This window comes from Pan paniscus, chromosome 3 (genome assembly GCF_029289425.2).
Source record: "Pan paniscus chromosome 3, NHGRI_mPanPan1-v2.0_pri, whole genome shotgun sequence".
Lineage (NCBI taxonomy): Eukaryota > Metazoa > Chordata > Mammalia > Primates > Hominidae > Pan > Pan paniscus.
In genome coordinates this window covers 20,982,024-21,009,323 of record NC_073252.2, presented here as the reverse complement: position 1 = coordinate 21,009,323, position 27,300 = coordinate 20,982,024, and the positions used below count along the sequence as shown (strand labels likewise).

The window sequence follows — 27,300 nt, the reverse complement described above, 5'->3', positions numbered from 1 at the left end:
CTTAGTCCTGGGTGGACGTTAGGTGGTGTGGGAGTGCTGTGACAACTAGAGTCAGGGGAGCTCTGATCACATGGGACTGTTCATGAGAATCTACTAAAAGAGACTAAACAGAACTTACCACTTCTCCACTTACAACGTACAGTTGACTCTTGAACAACACTAGTTGGAAGTGTGTGGGTCCACTTATATGTGGATTTTTGTCAATAAATATAGTCGCCCCTCTGAATTTGCAGCTTCAGCATCCACTGCCAAATGCAGATCAAAGATACAGGATAGGAAGGACCAACTTCTCTTATCTGCAGGTTCTGCAGTGCCAAGTGTGGGACTTGAATGTGCGTGAATTCTGGTATCCGCAATGGTCCTGGAAGCAATGCCCCACGGATAACAAGGCATCACCATACAGTTAATATCTCACATGATTCAATTCTGGGCTATCATGTGATTGTCAGTCTCCACCACTCAAGGGGCCTCTACGCCTAAATTCTTAACCACACTGGTTCTTATAACTCCAAAAAATGGAGGAATTTCCAGAGATTGGGGGCAATTTGCTTGCTCAAACCTTATATTCTGCACCAAGGCAGCCCCCTTCTGACACTTTAAAGTTTCTTTTCTTCTTTTTTTTTTTTTTTTTAGCAAAAATGCCAAAACCACTCTCAGAGGGCTAACCTTGCCCTGTGGCCCCTCCAGGTCAGTTGTCCAACATGGGTGTAGTTCCCAAGATCAATGTCCATCATTCTTTGATAAGTTGACCCAGGGACAAAGGTGGGGATGTATTAAGCCCAGGCCAGGCCATTTCTTTGCAGACTCTCCTTTCCGGTAGTTCAAAAATATGGGGTTCTATCTCACCCAAGGTCACTTGTTACAAAACCATGTCTTGGGTATGCCTAGACATCCTGTTAACAAGCATTAGTATCTATTACTGGTTGAAGCTTGTTGAGCCACTAGAGATGCCAATAGAGTAATTCTGCCATTGAATCGAAGATTATGTGAGTTCAGAAAACCTTGAGGACAAAACCAAGATTCACCAAAGACCATATTATAAACATCTTGCAACATGCTTGCTGTGTGAAAAACAATGCAATTTCCTTTTACTTTATAATAAACATACGTGTTCTTAAAAGCAGCACTGTGTTTCTGAATACATTACACCTACTTTGATACTCAATATGCAAAGATATTTACATCTACTTTTTTTGTCCTGTGAGAACTGGAACAAAAGTTTATAGTGTGCTTTTATTCCCTTTGTAATAATGGATGAATGGTTAACTTTCTTGGTGCAGCTTTGCATGGTAGACAGTTCTGTTTCAAAATGTGCAAAAAAATTCAGTTTTATGAACACTTTGCTCATATTGCTTCTCTGCCACTTTCCCTAGGAATGCCCCAGTGGTGTTGTTAATGAAGAAACCTTCAAAGAGATTTACTCGCAGTTCTTTCCACAGGGAGGTAAGTACAAATGTGGACTTGTTAACATACTATCAGAGTTACAATTATGCTTGCAGTGTTGAGTTTAGTTTAATTTTTCATAGCATGATGCTACATTTTTAATCGTTATGTAAAAGAATTAATGCACAGCATGCAAGTGTATATAATTTTTAATGTACCATAAAAGCCAGCGACTTAGAAATTATCAAATATCCAAGAGGCTGCTCTTTAGTTTAATACAACTATTACTGTGTGCCCAGTACTGTGGCTCTCAAATGCACAATGTTTTCTGACTATTATGAGGGTGCTCAAAAATGCCACAAAGCTCATTCACATGCATTGTAGGTCTCACTTGATTCTCCCAACTCTGAAAATTAGGACAAATGTAATTATCCTCAATTTATACATATGAAATCTGGGGATTGGAGAAGGTAAATGGTTTGCTCAGGGCCACATATTGACTCAGTGGCAGATCTGGGTTATAACCTAGATTTTCTGCAGCCTCCCCTGGTATATTTTCTGCTGTTCCTCTTTCTTTCAGTAACTCTTTACTGTGCTCCATCTGAGAAAATTAAAACCATCCTAGATATTATTTTAATTGGAAAGAAAACACAAGGATAGCGTAATGATAATACATGCATGTTAGAGATGAGTGAAAAGATATTCTTGCCATTGGACCTTATAGTTTTTCTTTCAATTACCTAACAGATGCCCAACTTATATTTGTCCCACAGCCTATGGTGTGCCTAGCCATGCATGAGGTGCTGATCACGTAGGGGGAATTAAGAGGAATAGGATGTAATCTCTGCCCAAAAGAATGTTATACCTAGTGTAGCAGATGGACAATGTCAACCTCAAGTGTAACTGTGATTATGGGAGTTAAAAAATAATATTCTGAGAGCACAGTGCTGGCATGATTAAATTAGCTGCAGGACAGAGAGGACATAAAAAGAGACTCTCCAGATGAGTTGAACCTGAGCTGAAGTTGTTGCCATTCAGAAAGCATCTAATATGTGCCTGTCCCTGGCATGCCTCACCATCCAACAACCCTACCTATAATCCTCATTTTTTTAAAGATACACACGTGGAAACTAAGGTGCAGAGAGTTTGATCCGTTTCCAAAGTGTATAGTCTTTCGCTCTCCCATTATACCTCTCAGGAGAAGTTCACTTCTGAGTATGATGTCTTCCCGCTTTAAAAGGCAGTAGGGACATGACATTTTAGGCAAATGGGGTGTAAACAAAGGGTCAGAGCATAGAACTGAAGATGGGCATTTGCAGGAAATTGCCAGGATTTGGGTGTGGCTAGGGTAGAGAGTGTACAATGGAGGGTGAAATGTCCTTAGAGAGTCAAGGATGCCATATGAAGAAATGGGACTTTATCCTTGAGGTGATGCAAAGCCACTGATAAGTTTAAGTGGGATCTTTTACAGTCAGATTTGATTTGTGTTTGGGATACATTTCACTGATAGGTCAGTGGAAGATTAACTTGAGGTCAGCAATACTGCAGGCAGGGAGACTAATTAGAAGATTACTGCTGTAAGAGGCAAAACAATAAGGTCTTTAAATAAGTATATGCATAGGAGAAAATGAGAAGTGGGGACAGATTACAGACATATTTAGATGACAAAAATGGAAGAATTTAGTGATGAACTAACTTTTTGTGGCATAAAGAGATGAAGAGAGGAGTTTGTGATACCTTCCAGGATTCCATCATGGACACCAGGTGACTCTTTACAGGAGGAGTAGGGCGATAATGATCTCAGTTTTGGACAAATTACATCTGAGGTGCCTGTGGGGATTTAGACTCAACAAGAAGTTGGCACAAATGTGAGGCTCAGAGGACAAGTCAGAGAAAGAGATAGAGATTTGAGAATTATTAATCAAGAAGTAGTGGTTAAATCCATGATGTAGATGAGGTTACTGGGGGAATTATAAAAGGTTGCAAGCTCCATGAGGCCAGCATGAAACTCCAGAACACATGTCAAGAACCATAAGGAAAAGGGATCAACAAAGGAGACAGAGAATGAACAGTTTATGGAAATAAACACAAGAGAGATTGATAGTTCAGAAATGAAATGATAAAGTCCAGTAAGGTAAGGATCAGAAGGTCTCTTTGGGATGTGGCAACATGGGAGTCATTGTTCGGCATGATCAGGACAGCCCAAGTGCCCTGGATGAAGTACTAGGGAGTGGAGCGCACAAGCAGAAGCCAAATTGCAGAGGGTGAAAAGGACGATGAGAAGAAAACAGCGACAACCAATAGAGACAGCACTTACAAAAAGCTTTGCTGGAAGAGTGAAGTGATGAGGAAACTGATCATAGTGCTGGGTAGATACCAGTGGAAGACTTTATCTTTTAATGTAGAAAAGACTGGACATTGTTTATACACAGGGAAGACTGGTAAAGAAGGAGATGTTAATAGCTTTAGGATAGAAAAGAGATAAATAGGATTCAGATTTGGAGGAAAAAGATAGTGATGCGATGGGATAGTGGAGTCCATGAATCGGGAGTTCAGGAAGAAGGTTTTATCTCAAGACAGGAGGGAACCATCTAGTACTTCCTTTCAACTTTGACGTCTACTCAATATAGGGGACAATTGTTTCTCTCTGTTACTATGGCCAGAGTTGACTTTGCCATTGACCTTGCCAACACCTTTTTTTTTTTTTACTACTTTCCACTTAAAGGAGCCACCGTTATCTCCTGCCAAAATAAACACAGTAGTCTCCAAACTGACTTCTCTGATTCTGATGACCCCTCCCCTAACCATGGTCTACTCTTAAAATGAGTCAGAGTGATCCCGTTAAAATGCAAGCAAATCATGTTACTGCCTGTTCAAAACCATACCATTCCATAGAACATAAGCCACAACCTACAGAGTGGCCTACAAATGGTGGCTACTGTCTCTTGTCCCTTCTCTGCCTTATCCTCTACCATTCTCCCACCCAACTTACTCCACCCAGCCACAGTGGCCCCCTTGCCATCCCACCAGCACACCAGCCATAATGCTGCTCCTGGGCCTTTGAACCTGCTGTTCCCTCTGCCTGAAATTATCTTCTCCCAAATATCTATCTCAATATCTCATCACCTTTGCATTTACGCCAATGCCACCTTCTCAGTGAGACTTGCCCTGACCACTCTATCTTAAATTGCAACACCTTAAACATTCCCCATCCCCTTCCCCTGCTTTATGTCTCTCTTCGGCACTCGAGACAATCCAATAATATATATTTCACTTGTACCATTGTTGTTTCTTTCTCTCCACTAGAATGTGAGCTCCAGGGGAACAGAGGATTTCTCCACTTTGTTTACTGTTGTATCCACAGGTCATGGGACAAGTGGCTGACAAGTAATAGCACTTGATAAATGCTTTTTGCATGAATGAATGAATGACACCCACCTCACATGGTGGCTATCACTGTACAATGGAATAATATCTGTAAAAGGCTCTTTGAAAAGTGTACAGCACTTAAGTATTAGTTGTTTCATACAAAAGTCAGATTTCCTTTGGGGTTTTAATCTATTTAGTTTTAGCTAGTTTAGTGGATTTAAAACAATTTTGTGCCTAACATGTCAAAACAAATTTTTGTTTTAGATGGACTTTTAAAAGAATTAAATTAGAATTCTAAGAAAACACAGGAAGACTGTTATTAAGTGAATTTGGATATACTTTGGATGACAACTCTCCCACCCCATCTCATTACTACAGTGCAGAGGGGAGGGCCCTTCTAACAAACCACAGACAGGTATTGGTAATAGTACCTGATGCCAGTATTATAATGAGTTCACTGTCTGCATTAATGAGAGATTAATTTGGGGAATTAATTAACTACCTCATGTTTTTCTAAATTGTTTAAAACCCATGGATTTTTTAAAGAAAAATTATATTTACTATCTGAGTGCCTACCAACATCTTAATAGGCATTAATATCAAAGCACCAATGCAGATGAAAATCTTTAAGTTATTTTTCGATCATTTCTGTCAAGTTATTACATACTAAAACTTGGATACAGCTCCACATTAAAATTATATCTTTATTTGAAAAATAACATTTCTGCATTAGAGAACATCTTCTTAAACAGAGCACATCTATTTTGCAAAGGATTCCTATCACAAAATCCAAAGGGATTAGGGATTTGAGAAAAAATTACTGTTACACTCTTAACAATTATTTCATTATTCATGTTAATTGAATGCAGAAATCTGACCACATGAGGCATCGCTGAAGGAAATGAAATATTTTAAAGAATTATGATTTGCTTTGCATTTTTAAAAATTAATATCATACATACAAATTGTTTCTTACGTAAGGCCAGAAAAGGAAAAATGTCCTAAGGAAGAATGTGATCTCTGATGGCAGGCGAATTCATGTGATGGCCATCCTTACACTTCCACGGAGTCATCCTTTATTCAGGATGATGGTCTGAATGCAACAGGTTTTCTCATTATGAACAGTAACATTGATGGGTCCATAAATCACAACATCTCACCATTTCCTCCAGGAAAGTGCTTTGTCTTATCTACAGAACTCTCTGCAATTTGTATTGTGTCAGGCTGTTAGCTTTCTCTATTGCTTTGTGAAAGTTTATCAAACCCAACTTGTTTGGTGAGCTGGATGTCAGAAAAAACTGGATTGAACAAAAGCCTCTTGTTGGCAGGGGATAAAGTATGCCTACTGTAAGGCAAGCAGAGAGGAAACGGTTTGTTGGTGCTATTGCCTATATGGTTACGCAAAAACTTTTTAAACTCCACATACAACAGAAGCTTTAGTGTGTAAGCTTTTAGTTCACTAAACATTTTTAAAGCCCATAAAAATCATAGTTTCCTGGGCTATTCCTGCTCATGTTGTAGGAATGCACTTATGTTGTCTACACTAGGCATATAATAAACAGTTGTTGAATGAATGAATGAATGAATGAACAAATGAGCTCAAGTCAGAATAATCTGTCAATAAACATTTTTTAAGCAGCCGCTGTATGCAAGTCACTTGAGTCAGATGAGTTCTGTAGACATAAAGATTAAAATAAAATTTAAAAAAGACTTCACCCACTGAGTATCCTTCTTGTCCTAGGACAGTATTTCTAACAATTTTCAGGGTGATTTACAGAGGGCTTATTGACAGAAGCTACTATTCACGCATATGAACTTGTCTTACCATAGTAACGATGTCATGAATTGTATATTCAAATACATGAAGGTGATTCTATTCTTCGTGCTTGAATTCAATGGGAGTAGGGGTGTGGGAAAGGAAAAAGAAACCAGATTGATTTCATTCTACAAACCTGGGGCATGATAATCAAGTGTGTTTGTTCAAATACTATGAAGAACGAACTCTAGGGTTACTTGCTATATTCACTGTGTTCTCGATATAATTGGGTTAAGAACTTTGGACTAAGACAGTTCAGAGTTTGTGGATAGACTGCCACCACCAAGGTATGTAACCTCGAGTAGTTTACTTTTCTTAGCCTCAAGCTGTTCCTCTATAAAATGCAGGAGTCACACCAAAGGAATCCTAGGGGTATTTTCTACTCTAGTATCCTTGATTTCTAAGAGATGGTATAGGAATATCTTGATTCCATTGCCAACTTTACCATGAACTAGGTGACCTCAGTATGTCACTACAAGTCCCTATTTTTACCTTTGTTCAATGTAAATACAATGCTAAACAGTATCCAAAATGTCTTCCCACCCTAAGAATCTGTAAATTTTGTTGCTCAACTATAAAATCTCAACATTTATTTTTCAGCTTCACAAGTAAAATTATAAGAAACTGAGGCAATCCCAGCTTAACAAACTCAGTAACTATTTTTGTTATGTAAAGGAATGTGATCACGAAGAGGTCATAGACGGAGAAGGGAGATCATTGTTATATCTTTTAAGCCCTGGACTGTACTGAAATCTAGATTCCAAGAAGTCAGTTAATCACTCTTTTAACAAATATTTATTGAGTGCTTAAGAACACAGTTGAGTAAAACCAGAACCATAGATGCTTTTGTAGACAGTTTCTCTTTTCGTCATTTTATCCAGTTTTCTGCCTAGCTGGACATTCCTTTGCCTTTGCTTCTTTCTCTCACCCAGTCAAAGCCAGTAGCTTCACTCTTCTTCTTTAAAACTTTCCACTGTCTTCAAGTGCTTGCCAGAAGAAATCCAAACTCCATCAGAAGGACCACTGATTTTTAGGACATAATTCTCTTGTCTTTTATTGAGCAGAAAATTGCATTAAATTAGAACTCGTCACCTAGACACACAACAGAAATCCTACAAAAACAGCAAGTTATTTAAGGTGAAAAGATGTTACGTTTGTAAAAGATTTGATCACATGTGTTTAAGGTAGTTGAAATAAAAGTGGCTTGCCTAGGAAATAATAATAGCTAATATTTATTGAAATTTTAATAAGTATATAGGATTATTTCTAAACACTTTGCAAATAGTGTCTCATTTAAACTTCGTAAGATCTCTATGAAGGCTGGGCATGGTGGTTCACACCTGTAATCCCAGCACTTTGGGAGGCCGAGGCAGGCTGATCACCTGCGGTCAGGAGTTTGAGACCAGTCTGGCCAACGTGATGAAACCCTGTCTCTACTAAACATACAAAAATTCGCCGGGCATGGTGGCAGGTGCCTGTAATCCCAGCTACTCAGGAGGCTGAGGCAGGAGAATCGCTTGAACCCAGGAGGTGGAGGCTGCAGTGACCCAAGATCGTGCCATTGCACTCCAGCCTGGGGGACAAGAGCAGTACTTTGTCTCAAAAAAAAAAAAAAAAAAAAAACTATGAAGTACATACTGATATTGTTATCATTTTGTAGATGAGGAAACTGAGCCACACAAAGGTAAAACAACTTGCTTGAGGTCATGCAGTTAATCTCTGGTGAAGCTGAGATTGAAATTCAGGCAGTCTGACTCCACTATGCTATTATCAAAACCTCTGTGCATAGATTGTCTAGACTGGGAAGCCGCTGTAGCTTCTAAAAGAACTGCCGAGGCACATTTAGAAGAACAGGGTGTCCTCTGTACCACATTAGTGTAAACCTTGAAAGCATCATTCCCACATATCAAGCTTTAAGCTAGAAAAACTCCATTTAAGAAGAATAGTAATTATCATATCCCATGTTATCTTTTTTCTTTTTGATTAAAAAAATAGCAAACATCGTTTGTTTTGAGCCATTATTTACGGTGAGTACTGCTTGCTAAGGTAAAGGCATTTACTCTGATTGTGAAAACAGGGTAACTAGAGACTTGCTTAATGAAGCTCATTATAAAATATACAAAATCTCATTTTTTTTTCCTCCTCTGAAAATCAGTTCAACACACCATCGATCAATTCACATCTCCAGAGGGCACTATATAGTTCAAGAAGTACGTGAAAAAGCACTGCTGAGAGTAAAACAACTTTGCAAGTTGAAATAGGCTGCCAATTCTTGATAACTCTATAATGGAGCTTCCCAACAACAGAACTAAGTTTATGGTAATTAAACTCCTGGCTCCATATGCAAAAGAATTTCTTTCTGCAATGTATCAATACTGGATGGATATCCACTCTAGATGTCACAGTGTTAACATGTTATTTAGACCCAATTTTGGTTCTTGGTTAGTTAACTGAAAACGGTGCTGGTAATTCCTGTGTTCAAAGATAAGTAGTTCTTCATAGCATATTAAAAAGGTGAGAGATGAGCGAAGATGCCACTGTCATTTTGAGAAGTTGAGTGTACATTCTACCTCATGAAATGTATAGCCTTCAGTAGTGTTAATTACTACACTGAAGCATTCGGGAAAAACAATCTGTAAGGAGGCCGTGAGCCCTGAGAGCCAGGAGAGAAATTTAGATGACCTCCTCAGAGGGCAATTCTGTACTCCTGTTACTATGACTTAGCTTCTTGACAGCCTATAAAAAGCAATTCATAAAGTAAAAATTAAATCAATGATAAGTTAAAACCCAATAAAGGTTAAAAGTTATAAAACAGAAATAGATGAGATTTAAAACAGAAGATAAAAGGCTAGAGCCAATGCGCTAAAAGGTTACCATTTTATTTTGAAAAGACAAAAAAGGTTAAGATAAAAGGCTAAAGCCCATGAGATGCAACACTGAAAATAATAATGTAAATTTTATCAAGGGTCAAGCAAAGAAACCCTAAGGAATGAAAGCTAGGCACTCAGAAAACAATAAGGAAAAAATACAGACTTTTAAATGAAATGGCAGAAATCCCAGAGATTAAGGAGACAACGGAGAAACAGGAAAGGAAGGAAGGAAAAATGAGAGGGGAAGAATACCCAATAGAAGCAAACTAAGAACACCTGTTAGACTTCAGAAGACATACCTGTCCATCATTACCCAGATCCTTGAATCCCACCCAGGACCCAGACAGAGTAGGGGCTCCCTACTTCATGCAACTTCATACAACTGGGAACATGTAGGACCACCCAGTCCCCTTCCAACACAGCCACAGAAACTTCCCAAGTCACCAATGACCCCAATCCATCAGCCAACTTTACTGCCTGTGGGCTAGCCTGGTACTGGCTGAGGGCTAGCCTGGTTCTCAGAGTCAGAAAGACCTAAGTTCATGTCCCAGATTTACTCCTTCTTTACTGTGTGACTTTGGGTATGTTTTTCACCCTCTCTAATTCCCAATATCATTTTCTGAGTTGTAACAATGATGAAAGTTCTAATAATGACAGAGACACTAATAATAGCAACTCATCTCTGTCTCATTGGTAGTATTTTTAGTACTTTACTTCTAGAGATGGTCTCTTCCAAACACTAAGCAAATTCCAGACAAGTCTCAATCTTCACATCCACCTATGGGACCATTTCTTGTCCCAGTGTTAATCTCATCACCCAAGACTACAGCATTGCCAGCCAGAAACTCATAGAGAATGTTTGTCACCAATGGCCTCTATGTAGGTTGCTTATTCCTGTGAATCTCAAACTCTAGTCCTCTACAGAAAGAGGGTAAGCAGTTGTGAAGAAAGCACAAACTAAAGGAGGCAGAGTTAATTCTTCTGGATCAAAGGAAGCTTGGACTGCTATCCAAGTCTTATGTAGGATATGGAAACACTGACTTAATGATACTCCCTTTTTACCATTTCAGACTCTACAACATATGCACATTTTCTGTTCAATGCATTTGATACAGACCACAATGGAGCTGTGAGTTTCGAGGTAAGCCCTGGATTATTTTCATATCATTTGACTATTTAGAGTTTAGTCTTTTTAGGGGGAAAATGTGAGTTTGGTGATGATTATTTTTGCTCAGGGGAAAGAAAGCCCAAGGATACTCCCTTTCTCTCATGTAATTGCCAAAAATTATCTTTCAAAAGATGTACAAATTGCAAGCCACATTCAGTTTATTTTCTAATGCTTTATATCGGCTCATACAAGGAGAGTCCACTTCTTCAATTACATGTGAAAAGTCCTGGAAGGCAAATGAGTTAACTAACAGTTACTGACACCTCCTTATGGGCCAGTTGCTGTGGTAGACCTTGGAAATACAAAGATGATAAAGTCAAAAGTCCTGTTATGGAAGTCTCAGTAAGTGGGGCACACAGGCAAGAAATTAAATGTAGAAAAAGACTACATTCACCAGCCTGACAATTCTACGAGGAAATCTCTTTTTAAATTACAAACTTTAAGTCATCTGTAGAGAACTTATTTTTTTTTTTTTTTTTGAGAGAGTCTCGCTCTGTCATAAAGGCTGGAGTGCAGTGGCACAATCTCAGCTCACTGCAACCTCTGCCTCCCAGGTTCAAGTGATTCTCCTGTCTCAGCCTCCTGAGTAGCTGGGATTACAGGCCCGTGCCACCACGCCCAGTTAGAAAGTATTTAATTTCCTTCATGAATTACTGTGTATAAGCACCTAGTAAAATAAAATGTCCTAGATATTTACATAGCTTATATATGTATTTCATATATATATATATACACACACACATACACACACACACGTAATTCATATGATTCAAATGGTACATAGCAGATCATAAATTGTAGTATATTGATTTAAATATTAGGAGAATAAACCCAACATGAACTCTGATCAGCTGTGAAGGCTTTTATTTTTGTTAGGGAAAATATGTGAAAAATGTATATCTCATTTATTTGTTACATTCTGATTTGGTTGTGCTTGGTCTCAGAAGTAGCATTATACATATTTTGCTTTGTGATTCCAGTTTCTCTTTTCCATATATACATTTATATTTACTTATGGAAAATATATATATATATATATATATAATTTGGAAGGTGCATTTATTTTTGGAAGTGAGGAAGGATGCATCTTAAATATGAGCAGAAATTTTGATGAGAGCTCTGATAAAGGGAAGCAGATGATGAATGAGGCCAGCAAGGAAATGGTACTGGCACAAAAGGGGCTGTAGCAGGGAAGCCTGCTCAGTGCAATTGATGGACTGTCTAAAGGACAGTCAGGAGCTCCTTAAGAGAACAAAGGCTTGGAATGGGATGGGAAGCAATGGAGAGTGGGGCAGAGGCTGGACAGAGTATATCAGGCCTGGGAACCAAGGGAAACGTGTAAATCATCAAGAAGATAGAATACACAATTGGAGAGCCAAGAGCGAAGGTTGGGGAAGGAGATAGAGGCCAGAAGCTGACATGTCTTAGGCAGGAGATTGGACTATCTTGTAGGAGATAAGGAGCCTTTGTAGAATTTTTGGCAGGGATGTGAATTTATCAGAGCTATGTTCCTGGAAACATGGAGTGTAATTAGCAGCTAAGTATTGCAAGAGTGCAGACAGGGTCTGATAAAAGCCTGAACTCCAGTAAAGGTATTGGAGGTGAAGCATGAAACAAACTCAAAAGAAATTAAAACAAAATTGGTAGAATTGTATTCCAACAGAACTGTCATGTTTAAAAGAAAAGTTCATATGGGCGTAGGCAGCTATCTGGGTGAAATGGCTTTGTGGAGTCAAGATGAAAAAAATAGGGTGCAGCTTTCTGCAATGTCATCCAGCCAGTCACCACAGGGGCAGGATGAACAGGGGCGCAGGCAAGAGCCTCCTCACACATAACTCCATGCTCATGCAGACTGGGTACCACAATTGCGAAGATTCTGGGCCAGGAATCCCAAAAGGTCATCTCCCATAACTTAAGTGAGAAATAGCACCGAGAAGAGAAAAATAAAAGCTGAGAGTGGAGAAGGAATGAACTAAGGTGAGGGAATGAACTAAGTCAAGATGGGGCAGGCAGGTTTATCCTGGGTGTAGAAGCAGTTAGTGGAGGGAGAGGAGATGGTTGGGGGAAGACTATCCTGGGTACCAGTCTCCACAATGTTTCTTTTGCTAATGGCAGCTTAGGTCACTCCATGATAGTAACTTTGGTCATTTCATGATAATGTTGTGTTTGTGTTTGCTTCACTTTAGAAACAAGTTTAATTCCAGCACAGTCTTAATTTATCTATAATATAGAAGCCAAAGGTTTTACCTAATATAGTTCACCTAATATAAACTTTTATAGCTGGCTTCCAGAGGATGAGTAAGGCAAAAACTATTAGTGACTCCATTACTTGAAATTACTTATGTGTCAGAAATATACCACCAATTTCCTAGGGCACATTATATCCAATTTTATATGTAAATTTAGTATGGTGTTAATGATATGGAACCATGCATAACATTGCTTTTATAATATTTACGTAAAATACCAGTAATTGCAATGAACGTTGATTATAATTTGGGAAATTAGTTGTAATGATTATATATGATATGCATGTTGGTAAAATGCCTTTCCTTTTAAAGGAAAACTAATGGCTAAATTAATAAAGTTTGAATGAAAATCAAATTTAAAACTAGGCTGTTGCAGTTACTTTTCTAAATTGATTAGCTACCTGGGAAATCTCTAGAAAACAGAAATGGTTAGGGAATGAACACATTTTGAATAATAGCAATAGCATACTGAGAGGTACAGTAGAGAGACCATCTGATTCTACGATAAAGGGTAATGGGAGTTTTCCACTTAATTTGCTTAAACCTGAAAGGCAGAAGAAATATGATAGGAGGGGCCCTGGATTTGGTATGATGGGATCTAATCTCCATTTTGCCACCCAGCGGCTCTAAGACCCTAGGCTGAGTACTTAACCTTCTTAACCTTAGCGTTCATACTGCTAAAACATCAGCAATCAAAGCTACTTAATAAGATAATGTAAAAATGAAAAAGTCATAATGTCAGTAAAGGGCTTGGCTCTGTGTCTGGCACCAAATATGTGCTCAGTAGTTATTAGATGTTAACTATAGCAGTTATCAGTTGGGGGATTTTTTTTTTAATTATACTTTAAGTTCTGGGATACATGTGCAGAGTGTGCATTTTTGTCACATAGGTATACACGTGCCATGGTGGTTTGCTGCACCCATCAACTCATCACCTACATTAGGTATTTCTGCTAATATTATCCCTCCCCTAGCCCCCCACCCTCCAACATGCCCTGGTGTGTGATGTTCCCCTTCCTATGTCCGTGTGTTCTTATTGTTCAATTCCCAGCTATGAGTGAGAACATGCTATGTTTGGTTTACAGTTCTCATGATAGTTTGCTGAGAATGACGGTTTCCAGCTTCATTCCCCACAAAGGACACGAACTCATCCTTTTTTATGGCTGCATAGTATTCCATGGTGTATATGTGCCACATTTTCTTTATCCAGTGTATTATTGATGGACATTTGGGTTGGTTCCAAGTCTTTGCTATTGTGAATAGTGCTGCAATACATATACATGTGTATGTGTCTTTATAGTAGAATGATTTATAATCCTTTAGGTATATACCCAGTAATGGGATGGCTGGGTCAAATGGTATTTCTAGTTCTAGATCCTTGAGGAATCGCCACAGTCTTCCACAATGGCTGAACTAATTTACACTAGTTGGGGGAATTTTTCTAACAAAGCCAGTTAATAATGACATTGGTCATCTCATTACCCAGTAAGGCAACTACATGCAAATGCATCATTCTAAGCCATAGCAGTCTTTGATTGGCAGGGAGTCAGGGGAGTCAGGAGGATTGTCCCCAGCATAGTGGCCAGCACTGAGGCACTCATTAAAGGTTTGGCAGATGAACAGAATCCACAACTGAACAAGTCTAGGCTATTATAAAGTCAAATCTCTATGTCTTTCTCCTTTTGCCTTGATAATAAGAGAATGGAAACCAGAATTCAGTACAGACCTCTCCACCCCTTTATCATTTTTTGTACTTTAGGGAACAGATATAACCTCCTTTCACATTTACAAGTAAAGTAATTGTGCAAAGTACTCATTGAGAGTTGTTGTTAAGTTTGTCACTTCCTACTTGAGACTTCAATTACAACTCAGAAAAGCACGGAGCAAAAGTCTTATAAGCCACATTAAGTTTCTCATTTTTCTTTTGCACGAAAAGATATCATTCTTGTTTTGAGTAACTCTTTACTGATATCATCCCACAGGATAAAAAGAGAGAGGTGCTCTAAGACCATAGCTATCTTTTAATGTAAATTGTTTCAGGATATACAGTATTCAAGAAGATGTGAATTAGATGTCACCATGTGAATCAGGATACTTTTGTTCACAAATACTAGAAAAGGATACACCAAGTGACAAAAAAAAAATGGTAATTTCATTGGTTCACAGCAACAAAAAGGCCAGAGATAGGGCTGGCTACAACCTAAGGGTGGGACCCTGTAGGGCTGCAAGAAGAGGCCACAGCTCCTTGGCTCCATGATTCATTGCTCCTGTTGAGCAAGGAAAGAAGCACATCTCTGTCCTACCATTCCTAGCAAGAGTCTGAGTCTGGGGAGTCATTCTTAGACCTGGACTAGGTTTAGTCAAATGGCAACCACAAATCCAGTTGTCCGGCCAAAGGGATAAAATGTGCTTCCTGACTTCGCCCAGGTCATGGCTCTATCACTAGACTCAGAGATGAAGTGAACTTCCACAGAACATCATGGAGCACCAAATGGAAATTTGGGACCTACTAGGGCTAGGGAGGCAAACAACACAAGTCCACACTTGACTTAAACGTGCTATCTTTATTTTTATTTTATATTTTTATTATTATTATTCTTTTAAGTTCTAGGGTACATGTGCAAAATGTGCAGGTTTGTTACATATGTATACATGTGCCATGTTGGTGTGCTGCACCCATTAACACGTCATTTACATTATTTATTTCTCCTAATGCTATCCCTCCCCCATCCCCCTGACCCCTCATCAGGCCCCCGTGTGTGATGTTCACCATCCTATGTCCAAGTGTTCTCATTGTTCAATTCCCACCTATGAGTGAGAACATGTGGTGTTTGGTTTTCTGTCCTTGCGATAGTTTGCTGAGAGTGATGGTTTCCAGCTTCATCCATGTCCCTACAAAGGACATGAACTCATCCTTTTTATGGCTGTATAGTGCCATATTTTCTTAATCCAGTATATGTGCCACATTTTCTTAATCCAGTCTATCATTGATGGACATTTGGGTTGGTACCAAGTCTTTGCTATTGTGAATAGTGCCGCAATAAACATACATGTGCATGTGTCTTTAAAGCAGCATGATTTATAATCCTTTGGGTGTATACCCAGTAATGGGATTGCTGGGTCAAATGGTATTTCTAGTTCTAGCTCCTTGAGGAGTCACCAGTCTTCCACAATGGTTGAACTAGTTTACAGTCCCACCAACAGTGTAAAAGTGTTCCTATTTCTCCATATCCTCTCCAGCATCTGTTGTTTCCTGACTTCTTAATGATTGTCATTCTAATTGGTGTGAGATGGTATCTCATAGTGGTTTTGATTTGCATTTCTCTGATGGCCCGTGATGATGAGCATTTTTTCATGTGTCTAGTGGCTGCATAAATGTCTTCTTTTGAGAAGAGTCTGTTCATATCCTTTGCCCACTTTTTGAACAGTTTTTTTTTCTTGTAAATTTAATTTCTTTGCAGATTCTGGATATTAGCCCTTTGTCAGATGAGTAGGTTGTGAAAATTTTCTCCCATTTTGTAGGTTGCCTGTTCACTCTGATGGTAGTTTCTTTTGCTGTGCAGAAGTTCTTTAGTTTAATTAGATCCCATTTGTCAATTTTGGCTTTTGTTGCCATTGCTTTTGGTGTTTTAGTCATTACGTCCTTGCCCATGCCTATGTCCTGAATGGTATTACCTAGGTTTTCTTCTAGGGTTTTTATGGTTTTAGGTCTAACGTTTAAGTATTTAATCCATCTTGAATTAATTTTTGTATAAAGTGTAAGGAAGGGATCCAGTTTCAGCTTTCTACATATGGCTAGCCAGTTTTCCCAGCACCATTTATTAAATAGGGAATCCTTTCCCCATTGCTTGTTTCTGTCAGGTTTGTCAAAGATCAGATGGTTGTAGATGTGTGGTATTATTTCCGAGGGCTCTGTTCTGTTCCATTGGTCTATATCTCTGTTTTGGTACCAGTACCATGCTGTTTTGGTTACTGTAGCCTTGTAGTATAGTTTGAAGTCAGGCAGTGATGCCTCCAGCTTTGTTCTTTTGGCTTAGGATTGACTTGGCAATGTGGGCTCTGTTTTGGTTCCATATGAACTTTAAAGTACTTTTTTCCAATTTTGTGAAGAAAGTCATTGGTAGCTTGATGGGGATGGCACTGAATCTATAAATTACACCTTGGGCAGTATGGCCATGTTCACGATATGGATTCTTCCTATCCATGAGCATGGAATGTTCTTCCATTTGTTTGTGTCCTCTTTTATTTCATTGAGCAGTGGTTCGTAGTTCACATAAGGGTGAACTTATAAGGGTCCTTCACATCCCATATAAGTTGGATTCCTAGGTATTTTATTATCTTTGAAGCAATTGTGAATGGGAGTTCACTCATGATTTGGCTCTGTTTGTCTATTATTGGTGTATAGGAATGCCTGTGATTTTTGCACATTGATTTTTGTACCCTGAGACTTCGCTTAAGTTGCTTATCAGTTTAAGTAGATTTTGGGCTGAGATGACAGGGTTTTCTAAATATACAATCATGTCATCCGCAAACAGGGAATATTTGACTTCCTCTTTCCCTAATTGAATACCCTTTATTTCTTTCTCCTGCCTGATTGCCCTGGCCAGAACTTCCAACACTATGTTGAATAGGAGTGGTGAGAGAGGGCATCCCTGTCTTGTGCCAGTTTTCAAAGGGAATGAGTCCAGTTTTTGCCCATTCAGTATGATATTGGCTGTGGGCTTGCCATAAATAGCTCTTATTTTGAGATATGTCCCATTAATACCTAGTTTATTGAGAGTTTTTAGCATGAAGGGCTGCTAAATATTGTCAAAGGCCTCTTCTGTGTCTGTTGAGATAATCATGTGGTTTTTGTCTTTGGTTTTGTTTATATGATGGATTACATTTATTGATTTGTGTATGTTGAACCAGCCTTGCATCCCAGGGATGAAGCCAAAATGATAGTGGTGGATAAGCTTTTTGATGTGGTGCTGAATTCGGTTTGCTAATATTTTATTGAGGATTTTTGCATTGATGTTCAGCAGGGATATTGGTCTAAAATTCTTTTTTGTTGTATCTCTGCTAGGCTTTGGTATCAGGATGATGCTGGCCTCATAAAATGAGTTAGGGAGGATTCCCTCTTTTTCTGTTGATTGGAATATTTTCAGAAGAAATGGTACCAGCTCCTCTTTGTACCTCTGGTAGAATTCAGCTGTGAATCCATCTGGTCCTGGACTTTTTTTTGGTTGGTAGGCTATTAATTATTGCCTCAATTTCAGAGCCTCTTATTGGTCTATTCAGGGATTCAACTTCTTCCTGGTTTAGTCTTGGGAGGCTGTATGTGTCCAGGAATTTATCCATTCTACTAGATTTTCTAGTTTATTCGCATAGAGGTGTTCATCGTATTCTCTGATGGTAGTTTGTATTTCTGTGGGATCAGTGGTGATATCCCCTTTATCATTTTTTATTGCATCTATTTGATTCTTCTCTCTTTTCTTCTTTATTAGCCTTGCTAGCAGTCTATCAATTTTGTTGATCTTTTCAAAAAACCAGCTCCTGGATTCATTGATTTTTTGAAGGGTTTTTTGTGTCTCTGTCTCCTTCAGTTCTGCTCTGATCTTAGTTATTTCTTGCCTTCTGCTAGCTTTTGAATGTGTTTGCTCTTGCTTCTCTAGTTCTTTTAATTGTGATGTTAGGGTGTTGATTTTAGATCTTTCCTGCTTTCTCTTGTGGGCTTTGAGTGCTATAAATTTCCCTCTACACACTGCTTTAAATGTGTCCCAGAGATTCTGGTACGTTGTGTCTTTGTTCTCATTGGTTTCAAAGAACATCTTCATTTCTGCCTTCATTTCATTATCTACCCAGTGGTCATTCAGGAGCAGGTTGTTCAGTTTCCAAGTAGTTGTGCAGTTTTGAGTGAGTTTCAATCTTGAGTTTTAATTTGATTGCATTGTAGTCTGAGAGACAGTTTCTTATAATTTCTGTTCTTTTACATTTGCTGAGGAGTGCTTTACTTCCAACTATGTGGTCAATTTTGGAATAAGTGTGATGTAGTGCTGAGAAGAATCTATATTCTGTTGATTTGGGGTGGAGAGTTCTGTAGATGTCTATTAGGTCCGCTTGCTGCAGAGCTGAGTTCAAGTCCTGGATATCCTTGTTAACTTTCTGTCTCATTGATCTGTGTAATGTTGACAGTGGGGTGTTAAAGCCTCCCATTATTATTGTGTGGGAGTCTAAGTCTCTTTGTAGATCTCTAAGGACTTGTTTTATGAATCTGGGTGCTCCTGTATTGGTGCATATATATTTAGGATAGTTAGCTCTTCTTGTTGAATTGATCCCTTTACCATTATGTAATAGCCTTCTTTGTCTCTTTTGATCTTTGTTGGTTTAAAGTCTGTTTTATCAGAGACTAGGATTGCAACCCCTGCTTTTTTTTTGTTTTCCATTTGCTTGGTAGATCTTCCTCCATCCCTTTATTTTGAGCCTATGTGTGTCTCTGCAGGCAAGATGGGTCTCCTGAATACAGCACACTGATGGATCTTGACAATCCTATTTGCCAGTTTGTGTCTTTTAATTGGTGCGTTTAGCCCATTTACATTTAAGGTTAATATTGTTATGTGTGAATTTGATCCTGTCATTATGATGTTAGCTGGTTATTTTGCTCATTAGTTGATGCAGTTTCTTCCTAGCTTTGATGGTCTTTACAATTTGGCATGTTTTTGCAGTGGCTGGTATCAGTTGTTCCTTTCTATGTTTAGTGCTTCCTTCAGAAGCTCTTGTAAGGCAGGCCTGGTGGTGACAAAATCTCTCAGCATTTGCTTGTCTGTAAAGGATTTTATTTCTCCTTCACTTATGAAGCTTAGTTTGGCTGGTTATGAAATTCTGGGTTGAAAATTCTGTAAGAGTGTTGAATATTGGCCCCCACTCTCTTCTGGCTTGTAAAGTTTCTGCCGAGAGTTCCGCTGTTAGTCTGATGGGCTTCCCTTTGTGGGTAACCCGACCTCCCTGGCTGCCCTTAACTTTCTTTCCTTCATTTCAACTTTGGTGAATCTGACAATTTATGTGTCTTGGAATTGCTCTTAAGGAGTATCTTGGTGGCATTCTCTGTATTTCCTGAATTTGAATGTTGGCCTGCCTTGCTAGGTTGCGCAAGTTCTCCTGGATAATATCCTGAAGGGTGTTTTCCAACTTGGTTCAATTCTCCCTGTCACTTTCAGGTACACCAATCAGACATAGATTTGGCCTTTTCACATAGTCCCATATTTCTTGGAGGCTTTGTTTAACTCATTTTTCTCTATACTTCTCTTCTCGCTTCATTTCATTCACTTGATCTTCAATCACTGATACCCTTTCTTCCACTTGATCAAAATGGCTACTGAAGCTTGTGAATGCATCAGATAGTTCTTGTGCCATGGTTTTCAGCTCCATCAGGTCATTTAAGGTCTTCTCTACGCTGTTTATTCTAGTCAGCCATTCGTCTAATCTTTTCTCAAGGTTTTTAGCTTCTTTGCGATGGGTTCGAACATCTTCCTTTAGTTCAGAGAAGTTTGTTATTACTGATCTTTTGAAGTCTACTTCTGTCAGCTCATCAAAGTCATTCTCCATCCAGCTTTGTTCCATTGCTGGTGAGGAGGTGCGTTCCTTTGGAGAAGAGGTTCTCTGATTTTTACACTTTTCAGCTTTTCTGCTCTGGTTTCTCTCCATCTTTCTGGTTTTATCTACCTTTGGTCTTTGATGATGGTGATCTAAAGATGGGGTTTTGGTGTGGATGTCCTTTTTGTTGATGTTGATGCTATTCCCTTCTGTTTGTCAGTTTTCCTTCTAACAGTCAGGACCCTCAGCTGCAGGTCTGTTGGAGTTTGCTGGAGGTCCACTCCAGACCCTGTTTGCCTGGTTATCACCAGCAGAGGCTACAGAACAGCACATGTTGCTGCCTGATCCTTCCTCTGGAAGCTTTGTCTTAGAGGGGCACCTGGCTGTATGAGGTGTCAGTCTGCCCCTACTAGGAGGTGTTTCCCAGTTATGCTACTCGGGGGTCAGGGACCCACTTGAGGAGGCAGTCTGTCTGTTCTCAGATCTCAAACTCCATGCTGGGAGAAATTCTCTCTTCAAAGCTGTCAGACAGGGATGTTTAAGTCTGCAGAAGTTTCTGCTGCCTTTTGTTCAGCTATGACCTGCCCCCAGAGGTGGCATCTACAGAGGCAGGCAGGACTCCTTGAGCTGCAGTGGGCTCCACCTAGTTTGAGCTTCCTGGCTGCTTTACCTAGTCAAGTCTCAGCAATGGTGGACGCCCCTCCCTCAGCCTCACTGTTGCCTTGCAGTTCGATCTCGGACTTCTGCGATAGCAGTGAGCAAGGCTCTGTGGGTGTGGGCCCCTCTGAGCCAGGTGCAGTATATAATCTCCTGGTGTGCCGTTTGCTAAGACTGTTGGAAAAGCACAATATTGGCAGGAAGTGTCCCAATTCTCCAGGTACCATCTGTCACAGCTTCCCTTGGCTAGGAAAGGGAATTCCCCAACCCCTTGCGCTTCCCCGGTGAGGCGATGCCCCACCCTGCTTCGGCTCACACTCTGTGGGCTGCATCCACTGTCCAACAAGTCCCAGTTTAGATGAACCTGGTACCTCAGTTGGAAATGCAGAAATCACCCATCTTCTGCATTGCTCATGCTGGGAGCTGTAGACTGGAGCTGTTCCTATGTAGCCATCTTGGGGGGATTCCCCAAAAGTGCTATCTTTAAATCTTTCATTGTTTCTCTGCTGTTTTGTGTGGTGGTGAGGTCAATGCCAGTGATGAGTGCTGTAGGCCAGTGATTCTCAAAGTGTGATCCCTGGAAGCAGTACAGGCTTCCCCTTGGAACGTGTCAGACATGTAAATTTTGGGGTCCCACTTCAACCTAATGAATCATAGTTCTTGGAGTAGGTCCCATAAATCTTTTGGCACACTCCCCAGGTGACTGTGTTGCACATTATATTTTGAGAACCAATACTCTAAGCATGTTTTCAAAGACCCTGTGGCCAGCTCCCCTTACAATTAATGACATATTGTTACTACGTTGTGAATTTTTAAAAATATGGTTTATATTGATAACAATCAATCTCATCTAGCCTTTCAAAACTGCTCAGCAATCTTCCTTGAATAAGGCTCTATGTTCTGCAATGTATATTTTATGCCTTCTGAAAAAGCTAAGGATTTTTTTTTTTTTTTTTGAGACAGAGTCTTGGTCTGTCATCCAGGCTGATGCGCAGTGGTGCAATCATAGTTCACTGTAGCCTCGACCTTCTGGGCTCAAGTGATTCCCATCTCAGCCTCCCAGGTAGCTGGGACAACAGGTGTGCACCACCATACCCAGTTAATTTGTTTTTCTTGCTATTAATTTGGATCTGGCTACGTTGCTCAGGCTGCTTGCAAACTCTTGGACTCAAACAACCCTCCCACCTCCACCACCCAAAGTGCTGGGATTACAGGCATGAGCCATGATCCCCAGCCTGCTGGTTGTGCAAGATGTACACTCATACCTCCAAGGGCTGTCATTACCTTTTAACTAAACTACATTCTATGTCATAAATAATTTTCTAAAATATGGCAGGGAAATAATTTGAGGGAGGTCTCCCTTTCTCTAATTTGCATGTCACCTTACTGCTTAGTATCAGAGCTTCTGCCTCTCTCCTCAAACCTCAGATTCTTACCTCTTCTACCAGGCTCCTCACTCTCAAACAGCTCACACTCACTAAAGCTATTGGACAGAAACACAGTCATCTTCCCACCTGCAAAGCAGCTGCTGGCATCCACACCATGTTCTTCTGTCTCATGTATCAACTCCCTTCTCAGATCGGCCCATCTACCCGTGTTCTGGATCCTCCCCACCTTCTCAAGAGCACAGCCCATTTCTGACTCTTACTCTTTTTAGATTCTTCTCTTCAGTATTCAAAGTGCTCCTCATTAAAAATTACTCTTCACTCCTACTCCACTGGACCGTTCCCTATCACTTGCTGGTGACCTCCATGTTGCTGGTCCAGTGAACATTTTTCCAACCTTGGCAGCAAAATGAACAATCCTTTCCTAGGGAAATGCTCTGTTCTCCTGACTCACTTCTTTAGCAACTTCTTTTCAAGATGCTTTGCCAGCTTCTCCTCTCTGTGCCTGCCAAATATTGGAATTCCTTGTGGCTTTCTCTGGAATCTTGTTTTTCTCTCACTTGACATTCTACCCTTCATGCCAATGGGAAGCAAACTAAGTATGGTGATCCAGTTGCCACAGCACCATATATTGAGATTATTCTTTCCATAGCTATTGAATGGTCTTGGCACCATTATCGAAAATCAATTGGCCACAGACAGCTGGTTTATATCTAGACTCAATTCTATTCTACTGTTCTATATATCTGTCTTTATGCCAGTACCACACTGTTTTGATTAATGTAACTTTGTACTAAGTTTTGATATTGGGCAGTGTGAGTCCTCCAAGTTTGTTTTTCTTTCTTAAAATTGGGCTATTCAGGGTCCCTTGCAATATGAATTTGACAATTATTTCTGTTTTTGTCTTTTTCATTTTTGCCAAAAAAGGTCTGTGGCCATTCTTGATAAATTTGCTTAAGTGGAAGGGTTGTATAATTCTTTACCATGATAAAAGTAAGTATCATGCTTAAAAGCGAATTGAAATATTCTCAAGTTCAAGAAAAAACTAAGAATATCTATTATCATTTTCATTATGTAACACTGTTCTATATATATTAGGCCATATAATTAGAAAAAAGTAAACATATAAAAATTAGAAAAAAAGGTAAAATTAATTCCATTTGCAGCTAATATTGCACACATGAAAACCCAGAAGAAAACCAACGTATGTCAGCAAATTGACAGGGTATAAAATTATCATACAGAAATCAATGGCTTTCATACATACAAACAACTAGTTTAGAATATATGATAGAAAAAAAATCTCATTTACAACAGCAACAGAAATATTAAAATACCTAGAAATAATAAAAAAATGTAAAAGAACAATTTGGTTAAATAAACTACGATGCATTTACATATACAATGGAAACTCAAATTGTTTCCCTGATTTATGCTTAAGTGGAAAAAAAAGTATAGAAGTCTGTTAGCTAGTAAAACAAATATATCTTATACTTGTGTATGCACAAAATTTCCTTGGAAGTAAATACAAACTATTTATGCCAGTAGTCTATGAGTGAAAGGAACAGGTGGCTGGGTCCAGGAAGGGAAGAAAGATTTTTCACCAGGCAGCTTACACAATTTTTAAATGTTGAACTATATGGATGTTACTTATTTAAAAAAGAAAAAACATTTTGAGAAATTCAGATAGAAATACAGCTATAAAAGGAAGGAATGTGAGAAAGGGAGATATAATGCAAATTCACCCAGAAGACTTTTGGATTTCCCCTCTGCTTTCATTCCTACCTAAAAGTGGATTATAAACTGAATACAGCACATTGTAACGTTAACCCTGCTGTACATAACAACAACAAATCTGGCCGGGCGTGGTGGCTCACGCCTGTAATCCCAGCACTTTTAGAAGCGGAGGTGGGCAGATCACAAGGTCAGGAGTTTGACACCAACCTGGCCAACATGGTGAAACCCCATCTCTACCAAAAATACAAAAATTAGTCAGGCATGGTGGCGGGTGCCTGTAGTCCCAGCTACTCGGGAGGCTGAGGTAGAAGAATGGCTTGAACCTGGGAGGTGGGAGGTGGAAGTTGCAGTGAGCCAAGATCGTGCCACTGCACTCCAGCCTGGGCAACAGAGCAAGATTCCATCTCAAAAACAAAACAAAACAAAAAAAACACTAAATGAATTTAATCAAGTTAATCTGGCCAGTCTGCAATGCAATCAAACCAGCTTAACCAGGATACAAACTGAGGGCTCCATTTACTTAACAAAAACTTACATAGCCAATGTCATTGCCAAGGACTGTTATAAGCAGCCTCTTTTTCAATCCTCATAAAATTGTGAAGAGGTAGATACTATTATTAGCTCCATTTTACAGATACGAAAATTGAGGCAAAGGGATGTTAAGTTGCCTGAAGACACAAACCCATCCAGTAATATAGCTGGAGGGTGAATCCAGGCAGTCTGTCCTTTCCAGTTCCATGCTCTTACCCACTGTCCACATGTAAATTGTAACTGGATTTCTAATTAAAGACCACAATTGGTTTATCTTTTATGGACAGCCACATTTCTTATTAGCAAACGTTTTTCCATTGAAGTGTGTTATGTGTGCACTTGTATTTTTTTGAAAAAACTATTATTAGATTCTTTTAGTAAATCATGTGCACTTGCAGTGGAAAGCCAATACCACTTATACTCAAGCCTCTAGCTGTGTGGGTACGCACTGGTACGATTTCCAGTACGACCACTGATTTAACTCAGTTTCCAATTAGAATATGAAAATGTTAAGACTAAGGAGTGATTTATGCCCACAGAGAAGTCTGAAAACTAGACAACCAATAACACATCAATCATTTTGCTAAATAAATGGTTCAAGATCCAGAGGGTTGTAGCCCTTACTTACATCATTTGTTTGTTTTTTTGTTTTTGTTTTTGTTTTTTTAAAAATGTCATATAAAATTGAATTTTTATTTCTTTTCAGGATTTCATCAAAGGTCTTTCCATTTTGCTCCGGGGGACAGTACAAGAAAAACTCAATTGGGCATTTAATCTGTATGACATAAATAAAGATGGCTACATCACTAAAGAGGTAAGGGATGCCTCACCAACATCACAGTAATTTGGACCATTTTCATTTCTTAACTTTAAAATATTAATTGCAATTATTAATTTGAAAAGTTTTTTTGAGGAAATCCAAAATATTTTATGTAGTGGAAGAAAGATGTATAATTAAAAACTTGGGATAGAAATAGTTTATGGTGAAGCTCCAAAGTAAATATATAACACATAAAGATTATACCCTTGTTTCCTGCTGGCATCTTAATAAATACTGTGAATGGAATAAAGATCATGGTTGGAATCAGATAGAAAGAAAATGTATCCAACCCATGTTTCAATATTTAGCCTGAAGCCTTTCTTTTCCCCACAGCATGTGATCCATAAGGAAATGAAATTTTACAATCATGGGGATTGTGGAATGACCTGACGCAATGGTGGGGTCTCCAAATGCACTTTGAGGCAGACTATCCAGGAAACAAGGTTCACAGACCAAATTAAGATACTCGTATTATACAGTTTATTAAACCAATTTAAAACACAGCAAGAAGTAAAGAAAGGGATGGGGTAAGTTAACCACGCAGGATAGGCTGCAAATGGGGTTGAAAGACCACACTCCCTAAATCCTGGGCATTCTCAGTGTGTCTATGTCCTGTCTCTTTGCCTCACGAGACTTCCCCAGAATTGAGTTTTGAGCAAGAGGCCCCACAGACAAAAGGTGCCCAGGGCCAACAGCCAATGACATAAACTTGCGCTACTGGAGAGACACAGGTGCAAGTGTGCCAGGTCACGAGTATAGCCTGATAAGTAGTAATGGGTTTCATTTGTGTTTCTTGCACAGAGGACACCTGGGGCCAGAATAGGTATCACTAGTGGGTGCCAAATTAAGACCTTATGGCTATTAAGTGTTCATGTATATGGAGCATATCCTAAATAGTGCTTCTTGTATATTTTTATATCATGAATATTTATTACCCAGATACTTAGGATACCTTAAATATCTCTTGTTCTTCAATTCTTACCTCTGTGTTTAACACATCTCAAGAATTCTGCCTGTGTCTAACAAACTACTTGCTACTTATCTATGCTTAAAACATCTTAAAAGGTTTCACCTGTTTACAAATTACTCTATCATTTATAATTGAATACTCTTAAAAGTAAATATATATTCGATCTGTATTATCAACCTAATTGAGAGATCTTTCACGTGAAACAAATGTGCAACAATAAATCTAAATGTTTAAGTTATTAGATATTATTTTTACTCTCATAAGAATGAAAGTGGTAAGGCAAAAATTAGACTGTTTTAGAGAAAAAGTTAATAATAAAATTTCAAGGTGTTTCCCAGGTTCAAAATTTTTTGACTAGTCTTCACATGTGACTTAAGTTAAAGCCACAGTAGGAAAAATACAACAAAAACCCTAATGAACTTTAAGACTTACTTACCAATTAATTTCACTAATTCTAAATGGTGTTTTTTCTCAATATACGATGTGCCGTATATTTGATTCTCAATAGATGGAAACTGATGATCAACACATAAGATATATAATGCAATTAAATAAACATAGTCTACTTAAAGTCTATAGAAATCCAAACATTAAGCCAGCATATTCTTTTCCTGACTACGGTAGATACATGGAAATTTGCTTCCTTTTGAAACCAAGAGATCAGAATTCATTCTTAAATTCTGATTCTTCTGCTCTTAAGGCAGAAAGCTGTTTGTTGCCTTTTCCTTTGGGACAACCAACAGTCGTCTAACAAAGAATCCAACAAACAAAAA

General features: G+C 39.0%; 2 protein-coding genes across 15 annotated transcripts in view; one reads left to right on the top strand and one right to left on the bottom strand.

Moving 5' to 3' along the window:
* KCNIP4 (potassium voltage-gated channel interacting protein 4) overlaps positions 1-27,300 on the top strand; it is a 1,223,194-nt gene that overhangs the window by 1,191,626 nt on the left and 4,268 nt on the right. For all 6 annotated transcript variants that reach the window (XM_063603743.1, XM_003826823.6, XM_063603742.1 and 3 more), the window contains 3 exons: positions 1,374-1,443; positions 10,509-10,579; positions 25,444-25,551. In XM_063603743.1, coding sequence (XP_063459813.1) covers positions 1,374-1,443; positions 10,509-10,579; positions 25,444-25,551 — 249 coding nt within the window. The remainder of the gene's footprint in view (positions 1-1,373; positions 1,444-10,508; positions 10,580-25,443; positions 25,552-27,300) is intronic.
* PACRGL (parkin coregulated like) overlaps positions 5,437-27,300 on the bottom strand; it is a 54,334-nt gene continuing 32,470 nt past the window's right edge. For all 9 annotated transcript variants that reach the window (XR_010111928.1, XR_010111930.1, XR_010111932.1 and 6 more), the window contains one exon: positions 5,437-7,680. The gene's annotated coding sequence lies outside the window, so the exon portion shown is untranslated. The remainder of the gene's footprint in view (positions 7,681-27,300) is intronic.